Genomic DNA, 23,522 nt, shown 5'->3' with positions numbered 1-23,522 from the left:
TAGAGTAAAACTTACGCTGACTACGTGTATGTCAGCTTGCCAATTTGAGATCAGATGATTTTGACTCCATGATTCCTGTTACTTTCTGTAACATTCCTCTCCATTCCAAATAGGACCACTCAGCATTTGAAATAGCTGAAAAAGCTTTTTCATCACAATATTCACCACTGTCTTGATTAACAAAGCAAAAATCTTAAAATCTGTCATTTGAAGGGCTCCCCCTTCTGCTCTCTTGTGTTCAACCATTACATGATAAACATGCATGAACTACAATATCGTTAACTTTGTGTCATAAATAAGTTTGGATAGAATCTCAAGCCTTCCACTGAATCATCTCTGCAAAGATGGCCCATCTTTTCAGCTAGAAGCAGCCTGAAGAAAGAGAAAGAACATTTGTAATATTTGGTAAGGGCAATATGATAATCAAGGAGTTATTAAAAATTATCATAGTTACCTCTCTTTGGCTAAAAGAACAGACATCCCCACAAGCTTGGCAAACTCTTCAGCTGTAAGAGAACCCTTTTCAGATACCTATCAGAGAGAAAAGCATGGCATTAAAATAGTGTTGATCTTTTCCTTTCTACTACAGAATGAAAGAATTTTCTCCATTATTTTAGTTCAGTCTCAGTTCAGAGGGTTAACTGTTACAAATTGGTAACCAATACCTAGTGAAGACTACTGCTTTATCTGCATTTTTGTTTAAAAAACAAAAAATAAGCAATTTTCGTCCAATACACTATCTAGCGTTCCAGAAGTGTGCTAAGTATGAAAAAGGAAGAACGCAGAAAAGGATAGGAACTAGTCAAACAAATGAAACCGTGTGTCTCTTTTTCGTGTGTGTGTGTATGTGTACATGTACGTGTAAAGATAACTTGGGAGAAGTGGGTAGGGAAAAAATAGCCCATAAATAGCAATATACTTGTGCAATCAATAGTTATAAAGCACAGTCACACTAAGTCTTCCCTAAGTGATTTTGTAAACAATGAAGTTTGGAAAAGGAAATGAAAGGCATCAAAGTCGGAGGGTCTTCAGTTTAGAAACTGAAGTCACCCAGAAGGAGGTGGGGAATTGGGATTAATTAATTCAAAAAGCCCACTGCTGGTACTAACTTGTGAAAACCAGCATTCCATTAGGTCTCAGGACTTTGGCAGGCCCAAGAGAAGCCAGGTTTTCATTCAAATGAATTGTCCTTATATTTCTCCATTATTGTAGGTTCAAGCAGCCTTCCACACCCACACATACATGCCTTCTCCTGCGACCCCCATAATTTGAGGGATTTATTCTGCATTATCCATTGCAATTTCTAATTATGTTGGTTATCCTTTACAGACTCTCATATCAAAGTAGGCCCTATATTTAGATGTGGTAAAGCTAAACCATTGAAACCTAGGGGTGAAACACAGAGCATACTGAGTAGATGCACAACTTAATATGACCCCTGGGTCATTATAATTTTCCTTCCCAACCACCTATCCCAAATGACTTCAGCTTCTATGTTGTTGACCCCTTTGATTCTCCTACCTCACCTGCCACTCAAACCATTCCATGCCCCTGTTTCAAACCCCACACTGGCTTCCTCTCATCTTCCCTCAAAAACCAATCTTACTGTATCTTACTGCACTTGGAACGCTATACACAAGTGTGCTCCTAACTAATTTCCAATATCATTTCTACCTTCTTTCCCCCTTATCACCTTCCCCCCCCCCCCCCCCCCCCCACACCTCACTCCTGTTCCTTTTGCAACCTTATCCCACTTGTGTCTTCTTCAACGCCTATATCCCCGAGGCTTCCTTTTCTTGGAAGACATCCATCTTTCTTAATTCAAGTCCGTTCCTCACAGCATATTTGTCTATGAAGCCTAGTGTTATGTCAAAAAACGACACCACTTTGTGATAAATCCACCTTCTCCACTGTGTGTCTGACCTTATTTATAATGTCCATGTGTCTGCTTAAAGCTGCCTGAGGAAGGGACAGTGTTTTTTTTACAATGCTGAGCACACTTGCTGAAGACAACAAATTAATACATCATCACCATAAAATTGACTAAAAACAAAAGGAGAACCAATGAGTCTATTTTCTTGAAAGAAATGCAGAAAATTAACAAAAATGCATGAAATGTCCTAAAAGAAATCAGAATTTAAATATTTCAGTCTTAATAATCAAAGGTGTTATCTGCATTATAGCTATGGCATTTGTTTTGAAAAAGTATTTGATGTTTAAAAGTGTCCCTTTTAATGAAGGAACATTGTTCTGCACATTTGGTTTTATATACATTTTCTGAGGAGTCCATGTCAAGTCTCAAGAGCAAAGGTGCATCTGGTAGCACTAAATTTTCTAATTTGACAGGACTATTTTCTTTTGGAAACACCAACATGTAGCCTTCTCAGCTTGTGAAAATTAAGAGTGTGTGCTATGTTCTATAACATGCAAGGGAAACACAGCAGATGATGTGGCAGTAACAGCATTTCAGGTATCAAAATGGATCAGAACCAGTATCGGCTAACTATATTGTGCTCTACTACCCCTTTTTAATGAATCAAAGCTACCTCTATGCAGTACCCTCTAACACAGGCAGTCTCCTCAAAGTAACAAACTCAATGTAAAATATATATTGCACATACTATGTTCTGTTACCGTATAAAAGCAAAAACAAGCACACATTCCATACCTACATTTAATATCTGCTTTCAATCAAACCACACACAGTCTGAAGCCCAATTTAGTTAGTTAATGTATGGGCCAAATACCATGCCATCAAATAAACTCTTCCTATTGTGCAAAAGATTTGGGGAAGGACTTTAAGGTAATGAAGTCTGACAAGAGAGATTTATTCCTTGAGGAGTGAACAGTGATCTAGAACAGGTCTATACTACAGCACTACATCAGCGCAGCATGTCTGGTGTAGACATGCTCTGCCGACGGGGGACAATGTGTGTGTGTGTGTGTTGGGGGGGGGGGGAGGGGGGGGGGGGAGAGGACACGACGGGACGGGACAGACATGCGGGGTTTTTCACATCCCTAAGAGATGTAAGTTAGAGTGACTTAAGTGGTAGTGTAGACCTGCCCTAAGATGAATGTGTGTACAGCTCTCTGAAGATGAAAAATGCTATTTAAGTACAAAATATTGTTTTAGGATTTTGGAAGTGGAAAATTTTGTATTTCAAAAGCTCAAAAGGAAATCCTGTACCTCAAGTTTTACACCTAATGTGTCTAAGTTTCCCTACAGACAGATTACTGGAGGAAATGAAGTTCACATACTGTCTCTAAAGCAGAAGCCACCATTTCCTCTTCATTGTGGGACTGGAGCTCAATCACCATTACACCGCTGTCAAATAGACGAAGCCTAAAAATCAAAGGGAAAAGACCAAAAAAACCCAAATCTGCAAATCAACAACGGAAAAACGTGTGTATTTTAGCAGTCTCTTAGTTTCATACATCTAACGTGATAACATGTCAACCAATCTATTGTAATAACTAAAAGAAAAAAATTGAAAAAGCGAAACTGAACAACATAAAAATCAACTGCTGAATCTTCACAAATGAAAACAGAAGAATAATTAACTGAACAAAGTGAACAAAGATATTAGCGATGCACCAAAGTGGTTTTATTTTCACATCCTGAAAATATACGTTTGGCAGATAAAACCCCAAGAACTTAAATTGTATTTTTTAGGGATCACATAATTTAGTTTTGCATGAAACGTAAGTAAATTCTGTTCATGCTGTAAAACAACGGTGGACATATGTATGTGTTAGTGTTATTAACTGCACCTGAAGAAAGACCCTATGAAACTATTTCTGAAGGTCACATCTGTGGAAAGGAAGGATGGTCCAATAGGTAGGGTGCAACCCTGGGACATTAGAAATCTGGGTTCAATTCCCTCCTCATTACCTGTGTGACCTTGGGCAAATAACTTAGTTTCTCAGTGCCTCAGTTCCTCATTCCTAAAATGGAGGCAATCCTTACCTATCTCACAGGGGTGTTATGAGGATAAACATATATTAAAGAGTGCAAGGTGCTCACAAAGTACAGCAAGAGGGTCCTTGTAAGTTGGATCAACAGACAAGTGATGTTTATGAACTTAAAGGAAATTGAATGAATACTGACTGACCTCTTAGAAGATTAAGTAACACACAGAAATAGGTTCACATTTTACATTAAAATGGATTTTGGAAGGTAAGGCATTTCACAAGACTGTGTCTGTGCAAGGGACTCAAGGGTCCACAGTTGACAATTTATTTAGAAATGCACATGAAGGACTCTTACCTTAGGGGTAATTTCAGTGCCACTAGCATCTTACAAGCATTTACTAAATCTTCTGGAGAGAGCAACTATTTAAAAACAAGAACATATTTACTCACATTTTACATGTTAAATACACAGTATCACACACACACAGAAGCAAAACAGACAACTACAGATGAAAAAAATAACAGAACAAGCAACGATGTAGTGCACGATTGCATTTTCGCCTTTCATCTTCCCCTCCCCCCCACCCCATGTCCTGCAGCCTTCTCTCACCCTTACACTCCATTTTCTGTTCTCTTCTTATTCTTCTCTACATTACTCTGTTCATGACTTCTCTCTTCAGGTAATTTATTTGATTACTGGTTCCCCCACCCCCTTTTATTATTTCTGTGTCTGTCCCTCCTGTTATTTTGCCTGTTTTTGTATGTTTCATTTTCTTATGCTAGCTCTCATCCTCCTTTATTGGTACTACAGGAGTGGCACATCAGAATGACATACTATGGAAGATGGCCAAAGATTAAATATTAGCAGGGGGAGGGAGAAGGGAAGGGAGAACCTCCCCCCCCACACACCCAAAAGCTCCATTTTCCATTACAAGAACAGCAATTCATCCATCATTTTAAGCAGTTGGACTGCATGTGGTGGACAGTTAAAGATTTGTTTGACACTTCTTTCTTTAAAGTACCTTCTCAAGCAGATTTTGTCAAAGAATACCACAGAATCAGTCCCTTACCTCCAATCCCCGAGCCCGGTTTACTAGACAATACACCTCTGTAAGTGACATTATTCCCCCTCGTTCCTGTGGAAACATGAGGCCAATAAGTGAAATAGTATTAACCTAGAACACAGAGCACACTATTTTGCATATAATAAAACATTTGGATGGATGAAAGTTTTAAGCAACACGTGACATATTAAAGCAGAGAAGATAAACTATGAGCTTGATTTAAAAACCTACACAGACAAGACCAATGATATCTAAAATATAGGTCAGTGTTCAAACTGTAATTTTCTTTAATAATTTCAAATTGCAGAATACTAATTCTAAAATTCAAGAATTGTGAATTATTTCAAGGTTAAAATACACGTTAGAGTAAAAGTACATGGAATTTCATTATATTAAATCTATTAACCAATTTATCAAGCTTCTGTTTTTTGAACTTACAGGGTCATAATGTAAGGTAAAAAAATCTAAAGAGATAGTATGTGAGTTTCACATACATATTGAATGTGCACATTCTTTTTCAAAGAGGCAAGCTTCAGATAAATTAAAAACTGAAATTTTATTGAATTAAATAGAAAAATTGATAATAAAATCTGTATAGTAGCCAGCATTATAGCAGTGATATATATGAAGTTTACATTGAAACTGTTATTTGTAGGTTTCAGAGTTAGCAATCCATTGTGCTTAATGGGGCTGCTCATACTTTTGAGTCAAGGAAGACAACTCTTAATTGGTTTATGGATTATTAATTTATTCAAAGTTAGCATTGCAACCATATAGATCAGAAACATATTTTTTAAAATAACAGCTTAGATTCAGAAGCACAATTCTGTGGCAAGGGGTAAATTCTGTAGCCACAGTCGCCAGGAAAAGAGACTGCTAATTCAGACCTATGAAGAACTATCACACAAACTCTGTTATGTGGAAGATGAGAAATCATTACTGCAGATATAAATTCCCATAATTCCTTTTAGATATTTCTGCTGAGAAAGAGAATAAATGTTCTTAAAAGGCAAAATGATGACTCCTCTAAAAGCTGAATTGGAGGTTGCATTACTGAAGTCTTAGATCTTGAAAAGAGACATTGTCAAGGTTTATGATACTGAAATGCATTGCATTAAAAACTCATCTACATGCACAAAAAGAGTATCTCAGGTGCTTTACCTCTAGTGGTGCCTGTAGTATTCCAGCTAGTTGTTTTGCCAGTTGCATATGGTAATGTGTGCCAGATCCATGTGTTTCCCTGGTAACTGGGTTAGCTATACCCATGCTCAACAGATAAGACTTAAACCTGATAGTCTACATAAAAAGAAAAGTAAGTTGCATCAGTCATTTCACAGTTCTATTTTAAAAAAAATCTTTTACACTTTTATTTTTATAGTAGACTTCAATGCCTTTTGGGAGATTTGAAAAAACACAATGCCAACTATTGGGCAGAATATAAATTTATCAAAATGGTGGCAAGCTGTACACAAGTCTTCAGAAATTTATAAGGGACACTGAAATCTCCAAAAGAAAACCAGAAAATTGTCGTCTTCTAGTTAATGGAGCCAGCATTTCTGACCCCTTTTAAAGTAAACTAAGTGGGGAAGAGACATGCACATCCTGTAATCACTTCATACTAGTTATTTTTGAAACAAGGTCTCAGACGGACAGACTGTCTTCTCTCCCCACTGCTCGGATATATTGTATAAAGAAAGCTTTTCATTAAATAAAAGTTAAGAAACAACGGGACATTAGTAAAATATTATTTACTTACATTATGAATATCATCACAATAGCTGTTTAGTTTACACAGTGATATTTCACAAAATACTTTTTTGTCAAATCTAGAAAGAAAGCATATTTACCTCATCTTCCGTGATGTCACCTTGTTTTTCTTTAATTTTGTTAGCTATTGATTTGGATAACTCCACCATTTCCTTAGCCTACCAAAACACACACAAATATGTCAGATTTCAGCAGTGTATTCAGACATGTTGGTTAAAAGTTAGATAACTGTTATAAATGTAGATAGATGTGCTGGTAAATGTCACATCCCATACCTTTTCCATTAACTTGCTGAGATCTTCAAAAGCCTAAAATGAAAAATTGACATTATAATATAGTCTGCCTAAAGAAATTAAATGAAGTAATTTTTCCAATGATCTTCCCAAACTCCAAGAATTCTGAACAATATTAGGGCACCTAATGCTTTAGACCAGCATGTTTTCATTTCAAACTGTTTAGAGTTTGAAATTCATGCTCTGGTTTACAAACAGGCACTTTTCCTTCCCAGAGAGCTTATAATCAAAATCAGACAAGACAAGGACAACAGAAAGTATACAGGAAAGTAAAACAATTCTATGTTTTCCTGCATGGAACACACATACTAATTTCTACTTAATACTGATTTACAAAATGTAAATAACAGAGCTGGGAGATAAAGTACTGAGAGTTGAAATTAATTTAATTTATCAAGTTTACCCCTTCTTCCTAAAAACGTTAGGTGTATTTTTTTATTCATACCTATATACATAGACACACACACCAATAATCTAATTTTGGCCAGTGGAGAGCCCACAGTACAACTGTGGAAATGCTCATAGTGACATCACAATTCTGTCTTTATCAGTAGGCGTTGCTAAGATAGCAGGCAAGATCACAGTTTATTTGGAAATAACAAGGGAGATGGATTGCTAGGTTCGTTTCACACCACTCTGAATTGACAAGACATAAAGCTTTGAAAATTATTTGTGGGGGAAATTTATGCATCTAAATACTTGATTCTCAGAAGCAATTAGGTACATAGATGTCTAACTGAGCTAAATTATGCTGACACAAAACAAGATCCCAATTAAGGCTTGTTTGAAATCAGGCTTATGAGATGGATTATTAGATAAAAGGTACCTGTGATATAAGCTATACTTGCTAGATCTGATAAAAGCAGGGGGAAATTAAAATATTTCTATAAAGTATCAGATTTTTACTACAATGAACTTTTATGGAACTTTTCCACTAAAACATGTAAAATTTTGGATTTCCATCACAGGACAATGATTTATTTCAGGATTTTTAAAATACAAGTTACTTTAATAAAGCTGTGACGTTCTCAAATATAAAAATTGCTATATGGAGCACATAACACCAGATAAGCCTTTCACTTTTTTCATATTTTATTTCAACAATAAAAAACAAACAAATGCTCTCAGTGTGTTAACAAGTAAGCAGACTTACAATTACATAACAATGACCACCCAGCAGCATAAAAGTAATCATACACATGAAAAAAGTGAATTTAGCCTGTCAATATATCAGTGCCACAGAAAGGCACTTTTACCCTCTCAGGGACATACCCTCAACCCTCCTTCAAAATCTCTCTAATAAATGGCTTTTGCAATGTGTCCAGGTGGTCACTAATTTAGATTATTTTGGACCAAGTGTGTGTGTGAATGCATGTGGGGAGTCCCAGAACCCTAGAACCATCACAGCTAGATCCGTGAGGGCAGCACCTCCCTTTTATAAAGAGGGCAACCCAGCTAGAACACCTCTACAGACCGCAAATGTAGCCAGCCTATGGTCCCAAGCTATCAATGATTTAATAGTCTAATCTGAAGGTAACAAAAGCATGGCTTCTATTTAATTTAAAGATCTACGCAGTAGACTCTTGATAATCCTGAAGAAGAGTTCTGTGTGTAATTCAAAAGCTTGTCTTTTTCACCAACAGAAGTTGGTCCAATAAAAGATATTACCTCACCCAGCTTGTCTCTTGCTAGTCCACATACAATAACTCCTCACTTAACGTTGTAGTTATGTTCCTGAAAAATGCGACTTTAAGTGAAACCAGTTTCCCCATCAGAATGACTGTAAATGGGGGGGGTTAGGTTCCAGGGATATTTTTTTTTGCCATACAGTACAGTACTATAGTTGGGAGGTGCCCCCGCCTTACCCCACACAGGCACAGCCCACTGGCACTGGAGACAATGAGGCAGGCAAGGAGGCTGAAGGTGCTGTAGGCTAGGAGAAGCATGTTGCGCAGCAGCAGCGGCAGCTTCCCCTACTCTGCAAGCACCAGGGGCAGGGAGCTCAACCCTCGGCCCACCCACGCCACCCCTTCCCCCAAGCCCCCACCCTTAACCCGCCTCTTTTTCCCTCCCCCCCTTTACTCCGCATGCCGCGTCCTCGCTCCTCCCCCTCCCTCCCCTGCCTCCTGTCCGCGGCAATCACGGCGCGCAGGTTCCCCCTCCCTCCCCTACCTCCTGAACACCGCAAGCCAGCTGATTGCCATGGGCAGGAGGCAGGGGAGGGAAGGAGGAGGTGCGCCGCATCCTCGCTCCTCCCCCCTCCCTCCTGCCCGTGGCAATCAGCTGGTTTGTGGCATTCGGGAGGCAGGCGAGGGAGGGGGGAGCCTGCGTGCCGAGTCCTCGCTCCTCCCCTCTCCCTCCTGAATGCTGCAAGCCAGCTGATTGCCGCGGGCAGGAGGCGGGGGAAGGTGCTGGTCTGCGGGGTCTGCCGGTGGGCGGGAGGCGCTGTGGGGGGGGCGTAGGGGAGCTGATGGGGGGCTGCCAGCTGTGGATAAAGCAGGCAGCCAAACGACGTTATAGCGAAGCATTGCACAACTTTAAATGGAGCATGTTCTGTAATTGAGCAGGGACGTAAGATCGAAACAATGTTAAGCGAGAGGACGTTAAGTGGGGAGTTACTGTAGTCAAATGACAATCACTCCCCATACATCTTGGCAAAAATTTAATATGGAGTGTTAAAGAAATTATAATATATTCCCATAGAATAATGAATTACCATTGTCAGAGCACAGATATTTGTGATACAGTGTCTTTTCTTTTAAAAGTATTTGTTGACATACTTGATAATTTGCCAAATTCAGTAAATTCGTAATGTGTCTCTCAGGCACTAGCATGAATTAAGGAGCTTCTACCATATTGAATTTTAATATCAACAAACAAAAAGCTTTTATATCCAGGCTTTTACTGGTTTAACTCCAATCTCAACAACATGCATGAAAACATCACCCATTAAAAAAAAATCCTTGACTTAGCTAAATAAATAGCATGTTGTGTATAGTTCCTCCTCTGACCGATTCACTCAGGGCAGGCCTGGAAACAAAGGGGAATGTGCACACACCTAACAGGAACTTCCTCAGATAAACAAAAGGCTAAAGAACTGGATTCTTATCAGCAGCGAACAGCAGATGCAGGAAACCTTTTCGTGGAACCCAGGGCACCACTTTTGAAATTAAGTCATTTATAACATTTAAAGCTGGGGGAAGGCAGGATTTCACAAATCACGTTTTTCCTTTGCTCATACAACTCACACAAATGGATTTCTTTTACTCTCTGACAAAGTCAGTGAGGAAAAAATAACCAGACAATACCTTTTGAATTATATACACAAGTAACTTCATTCATTACCTGCTTCATAAATAGGCGGAAAAACAGAGCAAACAACAAAAAAACAAAAAAACCAACCTTTAACGCTAGTAATAATTGAAAGATCACCGTAAAAGTGTTCACAAAGCAGGTACAAATTTCCTGTAAACTGGATCCATGAGGTCTTTTTTTTATTTTGCAATGTTGTGATACAAACAGTTGCCATCTGAATGAAACTGTTATAGTTAATTTATGAGGACTTCTTGATGTTTCAAATTCATCTCTATTACTGTGACAAAACCAGTATAATCTTCTCTTTATTTGCAATCTCGGGATTGCTCCATTAGATATAGTGTTGAAAGCAGTGTTTCTCAGCTACTGGTCTGTGGACCAGTACCAGTCCCTGAGATCTCCCTGACACAGTTGAGGAAGGCAGCAAGCCAGTCCCTGTATCAAAAAGGTTGAGAAACACTGGTCGAAAGGATTTTAAGGAGAGGAAGAGAATGAGGTGGGGAGGGGAGGAATAAGCTTCTGTTGTACATGTAATATCTCAAATTCAACTATGGAACTGTTTTTGGGAGAAGCAGTTGTTTTCTCTTTGGCCAATATTTTTGCAGAAATTACTGTGACATCTGATTATTGAACACTTTGCCATGCATAATTATAAACTCAAATTAAAATTTAAAAATATGAATTTCTGTTAGATACATTTACTGTGTAATAATTATTTACATATATAAACCCCCTTTGAACAATACACCTGGTAAATGAATACCTAATCTTCAACTGATCCATAATTAGACCTGCTAAGAGAATAGTCTTATTGGACTGGTCCCTTTCTGTAGAAGGCTCTTTGTTCTGCTTCCCCCGATGAAAGGCCATTGAACTTTGCCTTTCAACTGTATTGAAATCCATAAACCCAGAAAGCATTTGGCGCCAATGAATGTCCTTCTTGAAAGGGAGCATTTAAATGAAATATTCTTAAACACCTGGGATAAGCCAGTTAAACAGACATAACTGTAAGTTACACACGTGTAATCGGTTCAGAGTTTTAAAACTCTCTACAATGAAACAGTACCCCACTGCATCTAGAAGAAAAAGTCTGAGAGAATGCAGGTGGCTGACCTTGAAACTTGAGCAGTATTTACCTCAGAAATGTTTTTGTCAGTCTCTTTTCTCTTCTCTTCTAATTTCCTCTCAATACCTACAATTCCTACAGCCCTTATTCTTCCTGCCTGCAAAAGAAAATAGTTTAAAGAAAAGAAAAGGAAGGAAATGTTAAGAGTTCTCTCACCTCCCTGTGAGAGAGTTTATATTTACAACAGAGGAAAATGTCCCACAAAGAACTAAGTAAAATGTAGTGATTGTTATTAGATGTATTGTAGATCATTTTCCTGAATAACATTCCTTAAATCAAGGTCATAGTTTATCTATAACAACTTTTTACAAATAATAAAAATACACTGAATATAGATTTGCTACAGAATACTACATGACAAACACGCTATTTAAACTGTTAGTATAATGATATAGAACATAGCATCTCTTGTATGATAGACAGACAGTAGAGATAAGCTGGGATGCTCAAACTGACGCTTCCCTAGTCTAACTGGAGCAAGCCTAGAGGTAGAGCATTTTCAGTGAGGATCCTGGACTTAGGAAGTTGTTCTCCCCATTGCTCCATCACAGTCTGAATAGGTTTCCCTGAGGGGAGATTTAGAAGGGTACGAGGTTGGACATTCACCGCATTTATTGATAGTGCGTCATACAAATAGTATGTGACACATACATGCAACATATGGGGTGATATCCTTTTACTAAATGGAGAGTCATATGAAATTTATCAGCCTCTTCCTGGCCTAGCCTCCAGGTCTCTAACTCCACCCTCATTCTCCTTGTCCTCCCCATTGATTTTGACACTCAATAGTATTTTCCTTAAAACCTTGCAAACCCTTGAGTTTCCATCCTCTCCTGGTTCTCTCACCATCTCTCTGCTCATTCTTTTAGATTCTCCAACTCTCTGTGTCCCAGAAGTCTCAGTCCTTGATCCCCTCCTTTTCTTGGTCTACATCTTTTCTTTGGGCAATCTCAGCCGCGCACGTGGCTTCAACTACCACCTTTACATAGATATGTGCAAATCTACCTTTCCATTCCTGACCTACTTCCATCCAATCTGTATTTCAGCCAGTCTCAACATCTTCTCATAGAGGTCTCATGGGCAACTTAAACTTAACATTGCCAAATTCAACTCTCTCTGTCCCCTCCTATTCTCTGTCACCTTTGACAACAGCACCATCCTCCCTGCTGTAACTCATTTATATGATTGCTGTACCCAAAATGTCACCAGCAGTTTCCAAATACAGATATTCCCAAAGAGTTTATAATTTCAAAATACAGAAACAGATGAAGGAAAGCAATCTAACAGGCACACATCTTGAAGATATTCCCAATAATCAAAACTGTCCATTTAAATCATAGCTACTCACACATGACGCACACAGGCTCCAAGCAACTATATTAAAGCAATGTCAAGAGTCTAGAACCCACAAAACCAAGAAAGGGTAAAATTAAGGCTGAAACTCCATCCTTCATCTTCCTTGTGTGTCTCATATTGTAGAAGTTTCTACACAGAATGTGATTATTTTACATCATGAGTTTCAATACCTAGGCATAATTAAAAGACTACAAACGGCACATCAAACCAAACACCATACTCACTCATAAATTAGAATTTCCTCGCTTCTGTGCCATTCCAAGAATACCATTAACTCTATTTTGAATGCATTTAACTACATAATCTAAGGGGCAGGTTCCCAATTGTGTTGGAGCTCTTCTCAGATGCAGTGAGGACATCCAGCTACTCAGCCCCAGTACAAGGGAGAAGTGCAAGAGAACAGCTCTAGTTTATGCCAGTGGAAAAGCAGCCATGGTGGAGTTCCACTCTGCCAAGCCTCCTTTCTGACCTCAGAATGCCAGAGGTGGGGGGGAGCTGATGTAGGCGATGGCTATGTTGACAGCACAAAATGGACACAATAGACTGGAGATCTGAACCTAAGTCTAACATACAGAAGAGAGTATCAAGGATTTAATAAGTACCTGTGGACCCCTGTTAATTTGAATGGTCTGAGACACAGGCATGTTCTCCCATCTCCTCTGTGTCATTTCTTCTGACAACCGTCTATAGAACTGCATATGTTTAAAAAAAAGTCAATCTAAGTTTTGTAGAATATTTTTGAGTATTTTTAACATCAGTGATCAACAAAACAAATTCCACTGAATATCAAATGCCATAACGTCACAGTTATGCTGGACGTTTCATTTTTTAGGATAAAAAATGTTACAGACCATGCAATCATATACATTTCAATGGTAGCTGTAACAATTGTTAGTTAAACGTGCATGATTACTTATTTCCATTCTAAACACATTTCCAGACATTCATAACTTTCCAAAACTTTCACTTAATGAGGCTGAAATTTCCAGGCTCAGTATCTGTCCAAAGGTGATTTTTTAAAAATAAATTTGAGCAATCCAGTTATTATAGATAATCTCATGATAACAGTTATTTACTGTTATCATGAGATTTTGTTAATCCAGCCATGTGGATGGAATTGCAATGGAGTAATTCCATTCATTTAGTTTGGGTTAATGCTAGCTGGTTGTGATGGTTTATTAATTGACAACAGGGCCTCCTACACACACAGTTCCACAGCAAATACTGCAAGTTTAATAGTATCACTAATACAGGGAGAGCAGAAATATTTGTGACAAAACATCCCACCTATATGGTTGCACTGTATGTACACATACCTCAATCTGACCATGTTCTTTGAAAGAAAGTTTGATGTAGGAATATTTGCTGCTCTGGAACGGGCCAGGCTCTTTGTTTGAAGGAGCTGGATGAAGATGAACCACTATTTTGGCACTAAGGAAAGTGTAGGGAGAGAGCAAGGAGGGGAAAAAAAGATATATCCCTTATTTATAAAATAATATTTCTTAATTGTTCAAGTCAGGTTTAAAAGCTTAACCTAGTTCTATATTACCTAAGCCCCCAAAAAACTAATGGTTATTTTACATTCAGAACATTTCAGATAATTCTTCAGGATTTTCATAAAAGTCAAGTACGTTAAATAACATTAATAATAGAATAATATAATATAAAAAAGAATATTTTATCTCTATACTAGAATTTTCATATTAAAAATACTGTAACCCATAAAAAAAATGTAAAACCGCACTAATAAAAAACCACAGGTACAATCAACTCTCAGAAAGGTGATCTAGCATAAATATTAGAAGTTCAAACAAAGATTTCTGAAAAATAAATTGAACTACAAACTGTCAAGTGGTACCTTTGATTAAGGCTTCCTACCTGCAACATAACCCCCAAAGGCTTTACAGTGATTCATAGCTGCTGCCAAAACACACTACCTTTCTCATGGAAATAAAAAGGTCTCGATATTATGTTTAACCTATCTCACCATGTGTGCCAGCAGAAGAATTTGCATATGAATTCATCCAAAACCAACATCCCAGGCTAACATATGCATGAAAGCAACAGGGTCTAGAATGAAGCCCAACAGCAAAACAACTCATGAACGAGCACAGTTTCAGCAAATATAATAGCCCATCTCACTTCATCACAATAATTCTATTATTCTTGTCCAGCTTTAATAATATATCTATTTTGTCAATACTCTTATTTAGTCACATCCTCTAGCACGAGATCTCACAAGCCCCAGTGTATGGTGGGATACTGGGATAATGTCTCCCTGCAGGCTGCAGCAATTTGATCTGCTTATAACATCCAGGACACAGACATAAGCAGATGTAGACCAGACAAACTTCTTCATAAAAGCTTTATTTTTCTTTCGGTGTTAACTTCTCTCTTATTGCATACGTATCATACTGCTCTAATTATCTGTCAAGTGAGAGGGCCCCAGTTATTGGTCTCTCCTTCAGAATCAGTTAGATGGTGGTGTAAGTTACATCTGCTGAGAACTGAGCAGTATGCTCCTCTGCTGGGTTCCTACCCCCAACCAGCCTTGCAGAGCACGAGACCTGGTCTGAGACCTAAATTTGAACATTAGCCTATCACCACGGCACTGCTGATTAAGTGAGATAAAACCAATTATTCATTGCTACTAAGCAGAAGACTGAATCACAAACTTAATCACTGATTACAGGGCAATTATTTAGCAAATCAAGTATCACATATACAATTTTTCATAATGACCCTCTCCCCTATTTCAGTGTTTCCCAAACTTGGGATGCCGCTTGTGTGGGGAAAGCCCCTGGCAGGCCAGGCCGGTTTGTTTACCTGCTGCGTCCGCAGGTCCGGCCGATCGCGGCTCCCACTGGCCGCGGTTCACTGCTCCAGGCCAATGGGAGCTGCTGAAAGCAGCGGCCAGTATGTCCCTCGGCCCGTGCCGCTTCCAGCAGCTCCCATTGGCTCCCACTGTCCTGGCCCGCCAGGGGCTTTCCCTACACAAGCGGCGTCCCAAGTTTGGGAAACACTACCCTATTTGATCCTTGTATCTTATTGTAAGAGAGGAAGAATGGTCTCATGGATTGTGAATCAGGACATCTATGTTACATTCCTGGGCTCTACCACAGACTTCTTGTGTGATCTTGAGAATGGCACATAACTTATGTGCCTAAGCTTCCAAAGTGATAGAGACACACACACCTTACCTTTTTCCTATCCCAGCTGCTTGCTCTTCAATGAAGACAATCTGAGAAAGAGGGATAGCAATGCAGCATTCCTAGAATAAGCAACACAAAATAGCTTTTAATTTCTAGTTATTTTCTTGAATGGTTTGTTAAAAAACAAAACAAAAAACACATTTTTGTCCTCTTAATAAATAACAAAAGTCAACAATGCTAATATTTGTAGGAGGTTCTCCCAAAAGCCATTTCATATAGATGATGATGCTGGTTGCAATAGAAAATTATCTTTACACTACTATTTAAAAAGGAATTTAAACTGAAAACTAAAAAGTGAACATGAAGTTATAATTGTTAGATAATCAGACAAGAAAGGGACTGAGGACTGACACAATGTCCTTATCTCAGCCACTGGGTTTCTAGGCATTTTAGGTAGTATACAAATTTATTATTATTTGTGGAGTGGTCAGAAAGAATTAGATGCTTCACATACAGGTAAGTCAAGGACCCAACTACAAAGATCTTACACGCTGGCATCATGCAGGCAAAGACAATGACAAAAGGTAACAATTGCTTCTTGTAGATAACCCATTTTTTAACTTCCTAAATCCAAAAACAGTTGAACTGACTAGAAGTGTAAAGGTCTCCTTGCAGGTTACACCCCACTGATAAGATATTCTGATAAAGAAGCAAAAGGAGGCGATACAGACAGACAGCTGGGTTAAGCGTGCAGTGGGAGTCTGAGATCACAGAATTTATTTGTATGTATTTTCTAATGCCCAACATTCTCATTAACACCAGCTTAGAACAACACAGCTATGCACCAAACTAGGAAGAATTCAGTATTTAGTATTTTGGAAATCACAGTGTTTTCCTGTACTGACCAAATACATATGGTGCGTGACCACATAGCAGCTATAAAACGCTGCTGCTGTTTGTCACAGTTTTGTTTTCACAGAAGATGCAGTATCTAAAAATAATGATCAGTGGGGATATTACTAAAGTAGCCTGACATTTCCCATTATGAGACCCTGTTTTCTGCTTATAACTTTGCCAAACTTTAACCATTTGGGCTGAAATGTTCTGTGCTGTCTCCCTCAGGTTGAATTACTTTGGAAAATTTCAGCCAAAACAGTTTGGCTGTTTCTTAGAACAAGGTTATGGAAAAAATATATTGTTTTGCCCATGTTAAAAAATTCTGGAACCTTTCCTTTAAACAGCTCTAGGACCCCTATCTTTTGGAACAGGGACTTGAAATTTGGGTCGGAGATATGCCGTTTGCCATCCTTGTGAAAATCCACCCATACTTAGTTAAGTTACAAGCTTTTGAAGAATCGCAGTTTGCAGATGCTTAGTAGAGACTGTGGAAAAAATAGTATGTCATCATGTATTTAAAGACTATCATAATGCATACCCACAAGGGGGTCAAATTAAGATTGCACAGACAACGTTAATTCTGGCTTTCCTAACTGAGTGCTTGATTTTGTAACCTTAATAATGTTCTTTTGACATAGTTATTTTTGTGGGTAATACTTGTATAAAGTTTACAAGTAACATTACTTTGATACCATGTGAAAAAGAAACAACAGAGACAGGGCATGAACAGAACTCAGGACTTCATCAGCTCTGTTTAACTTTCATTTCTGTCAGCATTTTGACTAGTTTTAGGGAGTTTTGTTGCTCCATCCCCCATTGTTCTCATGCTTTTTAAGGTGAGAAAAAGGAAATGGGAAAGGAATTTATGGCATAAGACCCCCTTCCTTGGTAATACCCTGCTCTCAGGGACATTTCAAGGCTGTGACCCAAAGCCTTGCAAACTTGTATGGTTTACAACAGAATTCTAGTAACAACTCCAAAATAAGGATTTTTTTTTTTGGTGGCCTCAGAATTTCTTGTTATCCTGTCTTCTAGGGCTTTGTTAAAGAAGATGCTTCCAGTGACAATGGGCTTTTGGGACAGGGATTTCCATCATGATACTTCTGCTTGATTTTGATCTTCAGGAGTTGTGGATTTCTACCAACTTGAACAATTGGGGATCAGTCTCAAGGATAACAGTTTTTAGTACACCGCCTCAGATTCTCTCTTGCTTTGTATGCTGGGGAAGAGAATAAATCTTACTACCCATCCCTGCCCTTTTTCAGCTGTGAGTGTTGATAGTAGAAAAGCAGAATGTGCTTGAACAATAAGAGTATAGCTGTAGGTATATACCACCGACCACCTGACCAGGATAGTGATTGTGAATGCTCAGGGAGAAAACACAATAATAATGAAAGGTTTCAACTATCCCCATACTGACTGGGTGGGTATATGGCACCTCAGAAAATGACACAGATATAAAATTTCTAGAAACATTAAATGACTGCATCTTGGAGTAGCTTGTCCTGAAACCCACAAGGGAAGAGGAAATTCTTGATTTAGACCTAAGTTGGAATGCAGGATTTGGTCTAAGAGGTGAAGACAGCTGAACCGCTCAGTAATAGCGACCATAACGTAATTGAATTTAACATTTTTGTAGGGGGGAAATGCCAAAGAAACCCAACTTCTAAAAGGGGAACTACACAAAAATGAGGAAGCTAGTCAAAAAGAAATGAAAAGGAACAGTCACAAGAGGGAAATGCCTGCAATCAGCATGGAGACTATTAAAAACACCATAATAGAGGCTCAAACTAAATGTACACAGAAAATCAATAAAACAGAAAGAGACCAAAAAATGCCACCATGGCTAAACATCAGAGTAAAAAAAGATGGTTAGAGGCAAAAAGGTGTCCTTTAACAACTGGAAGTCAAATCCTAATGAGGAAAATAGAAAGGAGCATAAACTATGGCAACTCAAGTATAAAAGTATAATAAAACAGGCCAAGAAAGAATTTGAAGAGCAACTAGCTAAGTTACTAAGTGGGCTATGAACATGTTGGTAAATTATCTTAAAATTTCCAACCCCAGTTAATCATACAGTGGAGTCGCATCATACGCGCATTTAACTTACGCAAATTCAACTATACGCACTCGGCAAAAAAAGAAAAGAAAAATAACAATTTAAATACAGTAGTGCAGGCGATTCCACCCACCATTCTACTCAATGAGCGTATGCCCCGGAGTGAGCGTGAGATGGGAGATGTGAATCTGCTGTTCCCTCAGTCAGTCTCAGTTCCTGCGTGCCTCTCATAGTGTGAGCATCTCGCCGCGCTGAGTGTGATTCTAGTGTTTAAAGATACGTATTTTTCGTACAACATGGCCCCTATACGCAAGCCAACTACTTCATCTGGTGCTCAACCGAAGAAACAGCGATCTGTTCCAATGCTGGAGAAAAAACTGGCTATGTTGGACTTATTGAGAGACGGTATATCAGTCTCCAACGTGGCGCGTAAATATGGCCGCAATGAATCTAGCATCCGTGCCATCAAGATTCGAGAGAGAGAAATTCGTCAAGCCGTGGCATCAAGTGCTCCAATAACTGCTAAGGTGACGAGCCAGGTGCGTGATAAGACTTTAGTGAAGACTGAAAAGGCATTAAACTTATGGCTGGAAGACATGAACCGTAAACGTGTGCCTATCAATGGCAACACGTTGCGAGAAAAGGCTTTTAGCCTATGCGCTGTTCAAACCTCCTGTTGAAGAGGGACAGCCTTATGATGAGAAGGAATTCAAAGCCAGCCAAGGTTGGCTTAACAGTTTTAAGAACCGCTTCAACCTCAAAAACATGCAGACTACTGGTGAAGCTGCATCTGCCAATGAAGAGGCAGCAAAAGCCTACCCCGAACAATTAAAGAAAATCATAGAAGAGGGCTATCTTCCGGAACAAGTTTTTAATGCTGACGAGACTGGGCTCCTCTGGAAAAAAATGCCCAACCGCACTTACACTTCGAAATCAAAAAGACAAGCCCCTGGCTTCAAAGCAGCTAAAGACCATGTGATTGTGTTGTTTTGTGGCAATGCGTATGGGCATTTAATAAAGCCGGGCTTGCTCTACAGGACTGCAAATCCCCGTGCCCTAAAAGGCAAGAACAAAAATCTCCTGCCTGTGTTCCGCCAATCAAATAAAAAGGCTTGGGTGACGACAGCCTTATTTCTGGATTGGTTCCACAAGTGTTTCATTCCGAAGGTCAAGCGCTACCTCAAAGAGAAAGGAGTTGACTTTAAAGTGTTGCTGATCATAAACAATGCTCCTGGCCACCCTGAGGCACTCCGGTTTGTGCATAACAATGTTGAAGTCATCTTTCTCCCTCCCAATACCACCTCCATCCTCCAACCTCTCAACCAAGGCGTGATTCGCTGTTTCAAGGCCACATACATGAGGCTTACGTTCTCACGGATACGTAGCACTATGGATGCTGATCCCAATCTTAATGTGATGGAGTGTTGGAAGTCCTTTAACATTGCCTATTGCATCACTTATATTAAACAGGCAATAGATGCAATCAAGCCTGAAACAGTCAATGCATGTTGGCAAAACCTATGGAAAGAATGTGTGAAGGATTTTAAGGGTTTCCCGACCATTGACAAAGAAGTGACACGCATTGTTCAGGTGGCCAGGCAAGTGGGCGGTGATGGCTTCGTCGACATCCTTGAGGAAGAAATTGAAGAATTAATTGAGGGCCATAGAGAAACATTGACTAACGAAGAGTTAGAGGAACTGATAAAATTGTCTACAGAAGACGAAGATGATGACGACGAACAGGAAGAGCCAGCAAGTTGGAATCTTCATAAATTTGCTTAAGTGTTCCAAGCAGCAAAACACTTGAATGATTTAATTTCTGAATACGATTCCTCTATGGAACGAAGCCTCAAAATCACACATAGTATTATGAACAATTTGAGACCATATCAAGAAATGTTTGAGCAGCTCAAGAGACAACAGCGACAGTTGCCGATCACTATGTTTTTCAAGAAAAAACAACCAACAGCAGATGAGCCTACGCAATCAACTTCTCGAGCTGAACCAGAGCCAACCACTTCGTCTACGACTCACTCTCCGTCATCCAAGCTCTCCGTCACCTCCATCTCCTGGATCGACATCAAGCCCTGACGACCCCCCCAATAGTGTTGTCAGGGGAAGAGGAAGACTAGTCATCGGAGTGTGTACAGCGCCCATCTTCATCGTCTCATCGTTCATCATACGGGCGCTGTACTAATCATCATCGTTATCATTCATCGTCGTCGCATCACCATTGTCATAGTCGTCGTATCACCATTAACATTGTTGTCGTAGACTCGCAAGAATATCCAGGATGAATGGTGAGTGGTTAGGTTTACTGTTTTCCTTTTTTATTCTTTCATTCTTCCGTCTCTCTCTCTCTTTTATGTAATTAAAAATACAGTAAAATTATATTTTGCATATGTACTCTTTATTATATGCTGTACATTACTGTATACATTTATACATATTACTGTACAGGGTTGTATACACAAAACCATGTACAGTATACTGTATTTTATGGGCGATTTAAGGGTAATTTGACTATACGTGATTTTCGGCTTACGCGCTGACTTTAGAACCTAACCCCCGCGTAAGATGCAACTCCCCTGTACTATATTGCCTTTCCATGTTGTGAGAATAAGGCACTTACACAGGGAGGAAAAAAGTTTAGTCTCAGAAAAATTAGTTATTTCTTGCACAGTCGCATCACTAAAAGTTACCTATGGTTTATTATGGAATTTATAGCCAACCCACGTACAAGAACAGATGGGGTACTTACATGATTTTTCAGATCTCTCCAGATCAGTCGGTGTGTGCTAAGTAGCAATACCCCAGTATCAAACTTTACCTAGACCAGAAAAAACAGATACTAAATTAACAACAAATTTAACAAACAAGCTGGGTAAACATTGATGTTTGAAGCATTATACATTGTCATAATATATCACCCTGATTAATCAAATATTTTGAGAACACCCTGTTTTTGCTGGTAGCACAGCAAGCCAAGTTGATGAAGCAACAAAAAGAATTATTACAAAAGGATAACACTGATATGGACAAACTTCCTTTTCAGCTGTATAAACTCTCCCCCAGGAAACCCGGCAGGATCCTCCCTTCCCTATGGTACCAACGCCCTAGAATATCATTACGTTTCTAACAAGGTTATTGGAGTTTCAGGGTTTTTTGCCCCGCTGGGAGTGCAGACATGCAGCATGCGACAGAGGACTAACGTGGGGTCCCTTCCTGCCCTACATTTCTGTGATTAGGGAAAGGAGTTAAAAACTAAAGCAGCACGTTGGGTGTCCAGTCCGAACCCCTCCCTGACCCACCAGGTGGTTCCATTTCGTCTAGGCACTTTACAGGCTAAGGGAGAGGGTGTTTGTTCCTGGTCTACCACAAAGCAACCCTCGCATCAAAAACACCCGGCAGGACCTAGCTTCCTGCCTGTAAAAGCGGTGCAGGTACCGCCAGCTCCATCCGCCGGACACTGAGCCGCTGGGGCTGGAAGGGGGGCAGGCGCTGACAGCCCGACCGGCAGAGAGAAGCACTGGGGCGGCCAGGGCTGGCGCCGGGGCACTCAGCTGGGGGACTCGGCCCATCCCAGAGGCCCTGCGCAGCCAGCGCCAGAGCGGCGCCCAGCTGAGCGGTGGGGGCTCCTGGGCGGGGTGCCCCGGCTGCCCCTCCCCGGGGTACCGGTGGTGATCGCTGGGCCGGGGTGTCAGGATCCGGCGGCCGCCGCCGCTAGGCCCGAGCCGGGCGCTCCCTTTACCTTCTCCTCCCCGTCGTAGAGCCACACCCCGCGCTGCTGGATCACCAGGGTCTCGTTCATCTCCAGCAGGCCGCTGGCCCACGCGAACCGGTCCATGGCGGCGCCTTACAGCGGCCGGGGACCCCCCGCCACCACCAGGCCACAGCCGCCGCCTCCCCGCCCTCTAGTCCGGCTGTAGCTTCCTCCAGAGTCCTAACCCAGCGCGCTGCGCCCTCTGCTGGCCGCCGTCCGCCTCGCCAGGCCTCGGCGTGTGGGGCCCCAAACCACCCTGTCGCCCCCGCGGCCCAGTGCGGGTGTGACTGTCAGAGCCGCCCCCGAGAGCGCCGGGCAACGAGGCGACCGCGGGAGAGATGGGCCCGGGAGCCAAGCCGGGCCCCGCAGCTGGATAGGCACTTCCCTAATGGGGGGGGAGTCACCCCCACACACACTCTTGAGAGAGGCTGGATGCCACAGTGCCTCTCTGGGTCTGAATGTGCCCAAAATTCAGGCACTTGGGATCCAGGGTCCTGGCTCAATTTCTAGTCCAAGAGCTGTAGATATTAATTAGAGATTGGGCCAACGAGCCACCTGGAGTCAGAATCTGATACCCTAAAGAAGTTCAGACCCAGATCCAAATTATTCAGCTGGGCATATTCTCCATCACACTCCCTCAACTGTGTAGAAATCAACATACAGTAACTCCTTGCTTAACGTTGTAGTTAAGTTCCTGAAAAATGCTACTTTAAGCGAAACAATGTTAAGCGAATCCAATTGCCCCATAAGAGTTCATGTAAATAGTGGGGGTTAGGTTCCAGGGAATTTTTTTTCACCAGACAAAAGACACACACACA

General features: G+C 40.4%; 1 protein-coding gene across 2 annotated transcripts; it reads right to left on the bottom strand.

Annotated features, from left to right (window-relative positions):
• Positions 1–278: 278 nt before the first annotated feature.
• Positions 279–22,788, bottom strand: VPS36 (vacuolar protein sorting 36 homolog). Of its 2 annotated transcripts, none has more exons than XM_065419332.1 (14): positions 22,693–22,788; positions 21,703–21,771; positions 16,034–16,104; positions 14,150–14,264; positions 13,436–13,525; positions 11,488–11,574; positions 7,019–7,051; positions 6,824–6,901; positions 6,138–6,272; positions 4,983–5,048; positions 4,268–4,332; positions 3,259–3,343; positions 455–531; positions 279–372 (listed from the first exon to the last, which is right to left on the bottom strand). In XM_065419332.1, exons 1-14 carry the CDS (start codon positions 22,786–22,788, stop codon positions 279–281), a joined length of 1,161 nt encoding a protein of 386 aa, XP_065275404.1. The 2 variants fall into 2 exon arrangements, with proteins under 2 accessions (XP_065275404.1, XP_065275412.1); XM_065419340.1 differs by having other exon boundaries at positions 22,720–22,788.
• Between the last annotated feature and the right edge of the window lie 734 nt (positions 22,789–23,522).

This window comes from Emys orbicularis, chromosome 1 (genome assembly GCF_028017835.1).
Source record: "Emys orbicularis isolate rEmyOrb1 chromosome 1, rEmyOrb1.hap1, whole genome shotgun sequence".
In the NCBI taxonomy this organism is placed as follows: domain Eukaryota; kingdom Metazoa; phylum Chordata; order Testudines; family Emydidae; genus Emys; species Emys orbicularis.
Note: the sequence above shows the minus strand (reverse complement) of the source record. Positions and strands in the feature narration are given on the sequence as shown.